At 43.0% G+C, this 12013-nt stretch overlaps 1 protein-coding gene across 1 annotated transcript; it reads right to left on the reverse strand.

Annotated features, from left to right (window-relative positions):
- Positions 1-10152: 10152 nt before the first annotated feature.
- Positions 10153-11775, reverse strand: LOC139383613 (uncharacterized). The gene has a single exon (XM_071128169.1). It carries the CDS (start codon positions 11773-11775, stop codon positions 10153-10155), a length of 1623 nt encoding a protein of 540 aa, XP_070984270.1.
- Between the last annotated feature and the right edge of the window lie 238 nt (positions 11776-12013).

Below are 12013 nucleotides of genomic sequence, written 5' to 3' on the forward strand. Positions count from 1 at the left end.
TACTTTTATAATCTCCACCTGGCACAGCAAGAAGAGGACTATACACCTCAGAGCCTGGTTCCTCTCTAGGTTTCTTTCTAGGTTCCTACCTTGCTAGGGAGATTTCATAGCCACTGTGCTTCTACATCTGCATTGCTTGCTGTTTGGGGTGTCTGTATAAGCACTTTGTGACAATTGATGATGTAAAAAGGACTTTATGAAATACATTAGATTAATTTAATTGTATTTATTTATTTTAGACTGAGTTAATCATCTGAACTTTTTTTTTACCATCTATACCCATCACACTATGCTAAACAGATGTTATTAGATACCTTTAAAATTAGTCTAGTTCCATTTCCCAGTTCGTATTGCACTCAGTGATAATACAAAGCCATTAATAGAATTAGTGAGGAATTAATTTCATTAGTTCGTGTGGGATTTAAGATGTCGTTGTTGTAAATCATGTTGCTTGATTTGGTATTCTTTAATAATTTATATAAATGTTATGCCAAGCATAGCTGTCACTCAATTTGTGTTCTGCACTGCCATCTACTGTCTGTTGTTGAGCACACGTACAGTGCTGTGTGTTTGGTTATATCTCTAATTCATCTGGTGACGCCTAGATACTTATTAATTCAGAATTTTGCACAATAACAGATCAATATTATTTGGACTGTATCCTCCTGTAGGAGTTGGTTTGTTTAAATATTGATTATTGGATAAGCCCAAACCTATTGCTGACTGTAATTCATGTCTCTGCTCTGAGGCATCCTCCCCAACAGGGGGCACTGTTTTCCATAGTTAATTTACCACGGAGAATCTCACAGACCCTCCCAGACCCTGACAGAATCAACAGCATCATAATGTACAACAAAAACAGTCAGGGGATTAATATTATGCTTCATACCTGTTTGGTACATTGGTTGTCTGGCCAAAACTCTGTAGAGGAATCAAGAGATGATTTAACTTGTGTGGTTTGCATAGCATCTATAATCATGTGGCTACACACTGTTATATACTGTAACACCATATTGTCGCTCAACCTGTGTGACTTCTATAGGTTTGAGAATCACACCACTTGAGAATTTAACCCGCATCCTACATGTCTCAAGATACCACCCTTAGACACAGCTGTTGCAGGTCTGCCCTTTATGTAGTAAACAACAATTAACATATAGAAATCCATATGTGAAGAAAAAAAACATGAATCATGTGAAAACTCACGTGTGAAAAACACAATGCACCTTTGTCAGGTCCTGTGAGGTCCTGGTGACAAAATGTGACAGCTGTAAAAGAAGAGGTAAGTCAGACAGGAAATAGATTAGACATATGACACGGGTGCAAGCCTCCAGTACAAATGCAAGGTGTAAGATGACAGACTGACTCTTAAATATTATTTAGAATGTATGGACTGTCTAAAACAGCATGAAACCAATACTGGTTAGAATTATTGACTTATATACAATAATTTACTGTACAAAGGCTCCGTGTGAATATGTATATTTTAAGATTAAGATATACAGGAATAGGGAGTTAACTGTAATATTGGATTTACAGTAAGGTGAGTTACTCAAACACATTTGAATGCATTCAGTTGTGCAACTGACTAGGTATCCCCTTTCCCTCTCATTGAGTTATTTCCAGGAGTTTAACGGCATTCAGGAGGATTTGAATTCCTCATATAAGTTTTTACTCGTTTGTGTGACCTAGATGATCAGTGACGTTACATCAATGAGCAGTGGCCTGTTAAAGACTTGTGTTATGTTTGGCCAGCTGACACACAGTAACACGCACACACAGTTCTATGGAAATCTCCACTGGCTGGGCTTTCTTTGCTTGTTTCAAGGTTATCCAGCCAGGCAGCTCTGGAAGCTATTTTGTTGACAAGTCTGTTTGTTTGCTAAGTTTGAGTCCTGTCATGCATGAGTCCTGTCCTGTCATGCATTTTCTTGAAAGTCCATTGTTGGTGTAATTTTTGTTAGTGTTTCACCAAAGGGTTAACAATTAACATTCAGTTGAACAATTCAGCAATTAGTATATTTGTATTTTTTATTTCACCTTTATTTATCCAGGTAGGCCAGTTGAGAACAAGTTCTCATTTGCAACTGCGACCTGGCCAAGATAAAGCGTAGCAATTCGACACATACAACAACACAGAGTTACACATGGAATAAACAAAACATACAGTCAATAATACAGTAGAACAAAAGAAAACAAAACGTCTATATACAGTGAGTGCAAATGAGGAAATTAAGGAAATAAATAGGCCATGGAGGCGAAGTAATTACAATATAGCAATTAAACACTGGAATGGTAGATCGGCAGAAGATGAATGTGCAAGTAGAGATACTGGGGTGCAAAGGAGCAAAATAAATAAATAAATAAATGAATACCAGTATGGGGATGAGGTAGGTAGATAGATGGGCTGTTTACAGATGGGCTATGTACAGGTGCAGTGATCTGTGAGCTGCTCTGACAGCTGGTGCTTAAAGCTAGTGAGGGTTTTGAAATAAAATGAATCTATAGTTGCTATCAGGGCCTGGTACAAATTCAATTCAATCCCAAAATCCATAAAACATTCAACAAGCAAAAATCGATTTAATCCAGCCACAATAAATTATTTGTTCTGATAAACAGAGACAATATCCCATACAAGTCTTTAAGATAGTTCTCACTTGTATGGCGTGTGAAAACTACGCTTTTGAGTCATAAACAGTTTTTTTAGCAATCAAACATTTCTGGCCAAAACAAAATTACTCCTGACAGACCCAGAGAGGAAGAGGTGAAGCGAGAGGGTTTATTCCAATAAAATCTGTCCACATAAGCATACCAATATGCAGGCTTATAAGCAGACCACCTGCCTTCCTGCCTTTAGGACAACGACTCCCACTGTTAGGGCTGTGACAAGACCATCTTGTCATTACATAGGGTGGGAGATTCTCGTTTGGGCAAAAGACCATCCTACGTCCTCTCTCCTTCGTGACCCGGAAACCAATAAGTGGTTGAGGATTGTGTCAGCTGTTAGGCTAACTGGAAGAGTGTCCTCCCCTCCTCGATAGTCATGTGAGTCCTTCGTGGAAGAGATTTGAAACCTGACACTTGAATCAGTTTTTGTTTTGTCGGAGGAGAAAAACATGCACACATTTAAAAACAACATGCTACTTATAGTTTTACCTATAAAATGTCTTGCACAAAACAAACGTCATTTGTTTTGAGCAATTTACACATTTATTTTGCCTGATGACTTGCTAGTAGAGAAGGACTGTCTCGTCCACTCTCCTCGCCGACTCACCTCGATGTAACCTTTTCCAAAAGGAAGCGAGAGAGGAAACAGGAGGTGAGGAAATCTAATTGATCTCTGACAGACCCAACTCAAACCAGGAAGTGACTATGCGTGTGGCTAGAGAGCAACTGGGGCGGAGCTCACAGCCTATATCTTAAGGAACCATGGAACCTGTTATGCAGCCATCTTAACCAAGTGTGCAGTGAAGTCGTAAATACCAGTTGGATGCATTCACTTGCTTTGAACTCATTGAAAAACACTGATTGGATAATGGCCAACAAGCTGTGTAAACCATAAACTAAAAGTCCAGCTATCATGCTTGTAAACAAATTAGGCTACACTTTATTGGATAGTCCATCTGTAGATGCTCTACATCTCGAGACATGCTGTTGAGATGCAACTGAAAGGCTAAAGACGTGCTGTTGAGATGCAACTGAAAGGCTAAAGACGTGCTGTTGAGATGCAACTGAAAGGCTAAAGACGTGCTGTTGAGATGCAACTGAAAGGCTAAAGACGTGCTGTTGAGATCCCACTGAAAGGCTAAAGACGTGCTGTTGAGATGCAACTGAAAGGCTAAAGACGTGCTGTTGAGATCCCACTGAAAGGCTAAAGACGTGCTGTTGAGATCCCACTGAAAGGCTAAAGACGTGCTGTTGAGATGCAACTGAAAGGCTAAAGACGTGCTGTTGAGATGCAACTGAAAGGCTAAAGACGTGCTGTTGAGATGCAACTGAAAGGCTAAAGACATGCTGTTGAGATCCCACTGAAAGGCTAAAGACATGCTGTTGAGATCCCACTGAAAGGCTAAAGACATGCTGTTGAGATCCCACTGAAAGGCTAAAGACATGCTGTTGAGATGCAACTGAAAGGCTAAAGACATGCTGTTGAGATGCAACTGAAAGGCTAAAGACATGCTGTTGAGATGCAACTGAAAGGCTAAAATACATGCTACTGAAAGGCTAAATGCATGCTGTTTAGATGCTACTAAAAGGCTAAAGACATGCTGTTGAGATGCAACTGAAAGGCTAAAGACATGCTGTTGAGATGCAACTGAAAGGCAAAAAGACATGCTACTGAAAGGCTAAATGCATGCTGTTGAGATGCTACTAAAAGGCTAAAGACATGCTGTTGACATGCTACTGATCTAAAATAAACTGTTAACTTACAGTCAGAGCTATAGCTGACATGCCTTCCATGTTAGCATGTCAACAGGGCCCAGGCCCTGAGGATTGGTGGCTCAGGTCAGAATGTGGACAGCAGCCATCAGCAGCCCACACACTCACACATTCCTGTGTGCGTGAACAAAGCACGCATGCATGCTCACACACACATACACACACAGAAAGACAACCACAACCCCCCATCCATTGTATGAAGATATCCCTCTGACAAGGGTGGACCTGTCATCACACCGTTGATATAGAAACGGACGCGAATATCGAATCAGCAACACATATAACATGTAAGAAACTACCTTACTGTACACATCATGGCTATGTGAGTTTACAATGGTTGAAGTAGACTGTGTTTTTCTGGTATTTGATTAGGATCCCCATTAGCTGTTGTAAAAGCAGCAGCTACTCTTCCTGGGATCCACACAACACATGAAACATGACATAATACAGAACATTAATAGACAAGAACAGCTCAAGGACAGAACTACAGTACATCAAGTTGACTTATATAAAGTATAAAATAGGTATTATTAACAAAGGATGTTGCTATTGTTGTTATGTAATGTTACAGTATAAAAAGAGCAAGTATTTGAAATGACAATATACAGTAAATGCCTTATAAAACCACTGGTTGGTTCCAGTCCTTGCCGACTTGTGATCATGGCATAATGTGAGAGTTTGTCATTATTTCTAAGCAGCACAATTTCACACCCACTTAATGGCTTATATGCTTAGTAGAGCAAAAGGGCTTCGACCCAGGTTCAGAATACTGGATTAGAACCCAGAACACTATGTCCTCTTTCTCTGCTAGCTGATGGTAGATTAGCACAATCAGGGTTATCCTAACTGGTGAACTTCTGATCTGTCAACAGCTTGGAAATGGCACTCTATTCCCTGTAAAGTGTATTACTTTTGTGCACTCATATTATAGGGAATAGGGTGGCATTTCGGACAGACTAGTTATTGTGTAAAATAAATAAAGCCTTGAATTGGATTTGACATCTCCAGGATTCTGCCTCGTACCGCAAGTCCCCCAGAAATGAGAAAAGTAAATGAAACATGTCATGAAACAGACATATAACAAAAGTCCAGCTGTGAGCTTTAGAAACAGAATGAGGAAAACGCTGAAAACGAAAAAAATCTCTAAAAGAAAATGTGTCAGAGTGTCAAGATTTCTGATTTCCATTTGAATCACTACATCTACAGTATAACACACACACATGACATTATTTTAATGAATGTATTCTCTAGTTATTTATGTTTTATATGTTGCTATGAATGACAGACTGAATGAAAACTGGCCCAGAAACAGCAGGTGGTGTCTGGGATAGATAGAGCTACAGTACTGAGCACACAGGCACATTAATGTCCCATAATACACTCTGCTTCCTGTGCAAACATCCAACAACAGGGGAGCAGGACATTCCTTTTGGGGGAATTTCCTCAACCTCAGAGAAGTTTTTTTTCTCAAAATATTTCAAACTATGATAACATGGCTTAGCACATTTTTTTATTAGATATATCTTTCATTTGTACTCTGTTGCACGCCAAATACATTTTGATATGAGATATTTTAGTACGCATATTGATTCATTAAAAGTGTATGCCTTTACCTGCATGCATTCCACAATAGGTATTCAGTTATTGACCTAGTGAAAGTTGGGGAGGGGGAGTATGGTTATTACAGCCACATAATGGATTACAGTCCTTATCCCTCTCCAAAGGTCTTTGTTTTCATTCATACAGTAGCATGTGATTGTTATGGTGTGTGTGTTTGGTTTTACCCTCCTTGTGGGGACTAGAGTTCCTCACAAGGATAGTCAAATAAAGAACATTCGGACAAGTGGGGACATTTTGCCAGTCCGCACAAGGAAAAAGGCTATTTTAGGCTTAGGGTTTAGGGGTACAATTAAGGTTAGAATTCGAGTTTGGAGTTAAGGTTAGGGAAAATAGGATTTTGAATGTGAAAAGGCTATTTTAGGCTTAGGGGTTAGGGTTCAAATTAGGGTTAAGGTATAGGGTTAGATGTTAAGGTTAGGGAAAATAAGATTTTGAATGGGAATCAATGATTGGTCCCCAAAAAGTCCTGACAAGTACTGTGTTAGTCAGCTCTTGAGAAGAACAGTGGCTTGTATTCATGGATGCCAAGGGAAGCCAGGCTTCCCCAAATATAAAAGTTAAAACACTCTTTGTTTCCATACATTTCTGTCAATTCACAAGTGGCTGAATCTCACCTGAGAAATGATCAGACCGAGGGAAAGCTCCCCTTGGTCTCAGTATGTGTAGCTCATGTATCCGATGCTGTCTGGACCAAAAAAGTATATATAACATGTTGCGGCAGTAGCATTTGATTGATTGATGCCCGCAAGCCTTTAGTCTTCCTTGATATTTTTTAAAATAAAATAATTAACCTGAGCTCAACTGTGGGTTGTGCTGGTGCAGCAAAACGCCCCCCAAGGGAGGCCAGTTTGGCTTTTCACCAATCAAATCCTAAGCGAAATGTCATTTTCATTTCTGGTCTGCTTGTGTTGATGTCCTGCAGTAGCTACCTTGCTAAATTGGCTCTTTCCTAAGCCATGGATGGAGATGGGGATTTGGACTTGTGGTTTTGACTTAATTCTCTGTACAGGCCAATGATTATGACAACGATTCTGATCTAACCATAAATTAATATGTTGTGCCACTGGCCTGAGACGATTGAAGTTCAATATGTAGCCAAGATGTAGCCTTTTTAGGCTCACGTTAACTAGCTAGCTAACTTACCTGGTTCATTGTTGCAGGAAGATGACAGGAAGATAGGCTAGCAAGCATTTTAGCTAGGTAGCCTATGACAACAAAAACTAAAAGCCATATGTATGACAAAGCCATATACCTTTTTCCAACATGAAAGAGAGGAGGATGGCATTCGCACTCCACACTGCCCTTTCCCACCTGGACAAAAGGAACACATATGTGAGAATGCTGTTCATTGACTACAGCTCAGCGTTCAACACTATAGTGCCCTCAAAGCTCATCACTAAGCTAAAGATACTGGGACTAAACCCCTCCCTGTGCAACTGGATCCTGGACTTCCTGACGGGCCGCCCCCCAGGTAGTAAGGGTAGGTAACAACACATCTGCCACTCTGATCCTCAACACTGGGGCCTCTCAGGGCTGCGTGCTTAGTCCCCTCCTGTACTCCCTTGTTCACCCACGACTGCATGGCCAAGCACGAATCCAACACCAACATTAAGTTTGCTGACGACACAACAGTGGTAGGCCTAATCACCGACAACGATGAGACAGCCTATAGGGAGGTCAGAAACCTGGAAGTGTGGTGCAAGGACAACAACCTCTCCCTCAAAGTGAGCAAGACAAAGGAGCTGATTATGGACTATAGGAAAAAGAGGGCCGAACAGGTACTGGAGCGCCAAGTCTAGGACCAAAAGGCTCCTTAACAGCTTCTACCCCCAAGCCATAAGACTGCTGAACAATTAATCAAATGGCAACTCAGACTATTTACATTGACCCTCCCCTCTCTCTTTTTACACTGCTGCTACTCACTGTTTATTACCTATTCATAGTCACTTTACAAATGACCTCGACTAACCTGTACCCCCGCACATCGACTTGGTGCCGGTACCCCCTGAATATAGCCTCGTTATTGTTATGGATTTTCTTGTGTTTCTTTTCACTTTAGTTTATTTAATAAATGTTTTCTTAACTCTATTTCTTGAAATGCATTGTTGGTTTAGGACTTGTAAATAAGCATTAAGGTCTATATTCTAGTCTATAGGTTGTATTCGGCGCATGTGACAAATCAAATGTGATTTTATTTGGCGATCAACTACAGTAGTCTACAAGTAGGATGAGCACATACACGCACCATGGACAGCCACATGATATTTAGCAACATTGATTGGACTAAATCGTTTTTGGTATCTTTAAGTTTGTTTTCAGTGTATTAAACTAAGCATATACAGCCTTGTTGATTTTATTATGTTTAAATGTTTAAGTTGAAATGGTGCTGGAATAGTGAAGGTAGTGCTCCTGTTGTCTTTGTGTTGACTTGCAGTAACTCTAAATCAGTAGTTGTTTAGTCGAAAACATTATCTTGCTTGATCATGTTGCAGGTCATATAACTGTTTGTTACAGTACTATGCAATATAATACAGATGTTGCTCTCCGGTTTTGTGATAAAACAAACGTGTGTGTAGTTTCATTTATTCTGCCACTGTGTGACTGTTGTCTTTTTGTTGTCACGGCTTATTGTTTATCACGCTGGCGTATGAACTGGTTATAGAGCAAACAACACAATTATCACAACATAGATTGTAATATGGCATTTCTACTGGCTTGGCTTGCTCAGTGATTTTACCCACGCACCGCGACTGAAGGAGAGAGCTGTGTTTACAACAAGGTTCTCTGTGCTAGTCTCATTCCAGAATGCCTTCCATCTCTCTTTGGACTTCACTGTATCTTTAAGTTGTTAGAGTGTATTTTATGCTGCTTTACTGTATCTTTAAGTTGTTAGAGTGTATTTTATGCTGCTGTTTGAAATGTTGAATAAATATTCGGAGGGATTCATTGGTGAGCCTGCAGAGCTTTCGCTTTATCTGTGTGAAATTGATTGAACTGGTCCTTTCATGTACACAAAGATTTGTGATGTCCAAAAAGGCATTATTTCCATTTATACTGTCACAAAGCATAAGATCAGGTACTAATAGTAACTGATACAATACAACCATGGTACACAGATATAGTGATTTTAATACCACTACAAATACAACCTAGACATGTTGTATTGCTAAATGCTTGTGGCATGTTATTTAAAAATGGCTCATGATTCTTTAACCATGTTTGCTAACACTTGTCATAATGCTTATACTCCAAAAGCCTTATGGTGTTTTAGTTCATTCAGTTACACACTAACATGTAATCCAATGCTACTGTGTACATTGTGGTATATTTTTGACCTGACAACTGGTTGTAAATTGTAAATACAAATTGAATTTATTTTCATTGCTTGAGGAGGGCTTCAACCAAGTTCAAATGTTGAGAAGAGTTGAATTCAGCTAAAGTAATTGTTTAGATTGATTTGATTCATGACATTTATGGATTCACTCAGTGGGAGTAGGACCTTTTGTCTCTGTGTCACGGACCTGAATCGACAACTCCAATCCTGGAGCCTCTGAGAACATGATCATATATCTAAAATTACATATTTATGCATTGAAATTGCATTACATTAGCGTGTTTGATGTCTTGGATGTGCTTTTACCATTACTACTCTTAGGTGTATCTATACCATTCACCTGCCAGAGGTTGTCCATGAATGAACATATAGTTGCGTGAGCTGAGCATCCACCCAACCCTCTGGAGGAGACATGATGTAATGTCACTGCCATGTGGTCGAGACAGCCAGAGACTGTGAGAAAACGTGACCTGGGATGTCAAGGATTAAATGGCGAGAGAAATGCTTCGTCAAATGAAAAAGGTAATTATTACCTTCACCTCCCCATTTGATTTCCCTCTGTATGGGGAACTGATGGTCCACCTGGAAAGGGAACTCAGACCCAGGGCCATGACGAGGGAGTAGATTGCCTAAAAAAGGGGGAGTCTCTCATTGAGTGACATCTTTGATGCCGAAAACCAATTAGATTGAGCAGAATGGGTGCTGGAGGACTTGGCTCCCATGCACTTTCTAGTTGATTATATTCTGTCACAGACACACTACTTGATTTTATCAATTCCATAATCAGGTTGTAAAGCTCGGGGGGTGGAGAGCAGGGAGAAGGAGGGGTTCAGGCATTGATGGAGCGGAGGTGGAGAGCAGGGAGAAGGAGGGGTACAGGCATTGATGGAGCGGAGGTGGAGAGCAGGGAGAAGGAGGGGTACAGGCATTGATGGAGCGGAGGTGGAGAGCAGGGAGAAGGAGGGGTACAGGCATTGATGGAGCGGGGGGTGGAGAGCAGGGTGAAGGAGGGGTACAGGCATTGATGGAGCGGAGGTGGAGAGCAGGGAGAAGGAGGGGTACAGGCATTGATGGAGCGGAGGTGGAGAGCAGGGAGAAGGAGGGGTACAGGCATTGATGGAGCGGAGGTGGAGAGCAGGGAGAAGGAGGGGTACAGGCATTGATGGAGCGGGGGGTGGAGAGCAGGGTGAAGGAGGGGTACAGGCATTGATGGAGCGGAGGTGGAGAGCAGGGAGAAGGAGGGGTACAGGCATTGATGGAGCGGGGGGTGGAGAGCAGGGTGAAGGAGGGGTACAGGCATTGATGGAGCGGGGGGTGGAGAGCAGGGTGAAGGAGGGGTACAGGCATTGATGGAGCGGAGGTGGAGAGCAGGGAGAAGGAGGGGTACAGGCATTGATGGAACGGAGGTGGAGAGCAAGGTGAAGGAGGGGTACAGGCATTGATGGAGCGGAGGTGGAGAGCAGGGTGAAGGAGGGGTACAGGCATTGATGGAGCGGAGGTGGAGAGCAGGGAGAAGAAGGGGTACAGGCATTGATGGAGCGGGGGGTGGAGAGCAGGGGGAAGGAGGGGTACAGGCATTGATGGAGCGGAGGTGGAGAGCAGGGAGCAGGAGGGGTACAGGCATTGATGTAGCGGGTGGTGGAGAGCAGGGAGCAGGAGGGGTACAGGCATTGATAGAGCGGGGGTGGAGAGCAGGGTGAAGGAGGGGTACAGGCATTGATGGAGCGGGTGGTGGAGTTCAGGGAGCAGGAGGGGTACAGGCGTTGATGGAGCAGGGGTGGAGAGCAGGGAGCAGGAGGGGTACAGGCATTGATGGAGCGGGTGGTGGAGAGCAGGGAGCAGGAGGGGTACAGGCATTGATGGAGCAGGGGGTGGAGAGCAGGGAGCAGGAGGGGTACAGGCATTGATGGAGCGGGGGGTGGAGAGCAGGGAGCAGGAGGGGTACAGGCATTGATGGAGCGGGGGGTGGAGAGCAGGGAGCAGGAGGGGTACAGGCATTGATGGAGCGGGGGGTGGAGAGCAGGGAGCAGGAGGGGTACAGGCATTGATGGAGCAGGTGGTGGGTACAGGCATTGATGGAGCGGGTGGTGAGTACAGACATTGATGGAGCGGGTGGTGGGTACAGGCATTGATGGAGCGGGTGGTGGGTACAGGCATTGATGGAGCGGGTGGTGGGTACAGGCATTGATGGAGCGGGTGGTGGGTACAGGCATTGATGGAGCGGGTGGTGGGTACAGGCATTGATGGAGCGGGTGGTGGGTACAGTTATTGATGGAGCGGGTGGTGGGTACAGGCATTGATGGAGCGGGTGGTGGGTACAGACATTGATGGAGCGGGTGGTGGGTACAGACATTGATGGAGCGGGTGGTGGGTACAGACATTGATGGAACAGGGGTGGAGAGCAGGGAGAAGGAGGGGTACAGGCATTGATGGAGCAGGGGGTGGAGAGACAGAGAGCACAAATGACTGTTTGATAATGGGCATTCCGCACACGGTGTGACATTTCTTACCCAGCTGTCCATCCATGGGGCTGTCTGGCATTTAAGAACTAAGGTCTTTGTTTGGCCCTGGTCTGAAAGGAGGCCCTGAGCAGTTTCCCAGAGAGGAAACTGAGAGGCT

The sequence above is a fragment of the Oncorhynchus clarkii genome, chromosome 25, assembly GCF_045791955.1.
Source record: "Oncorhynchus clarkii lewisi isolate Uvic-CL-2024 chromosome 25, UVic_Ocla_1.0, whole genome shotgun sequence".
NCBI lineage: Eukaryota > Metazoa > Chordata > Actinopteri > Salmoniformes > Salmonidae > Oncorhynchus > Oncorhynchus clarkii.

Coding starts and splice junctions, on each gene's coding strand:
- LOC139383613 (XM_071128169.1), bottom strand. CDS start 11,775: ATGTCTGTACCCACCACCCGCTCCATCAATGTCTGTACCCACCACCCG.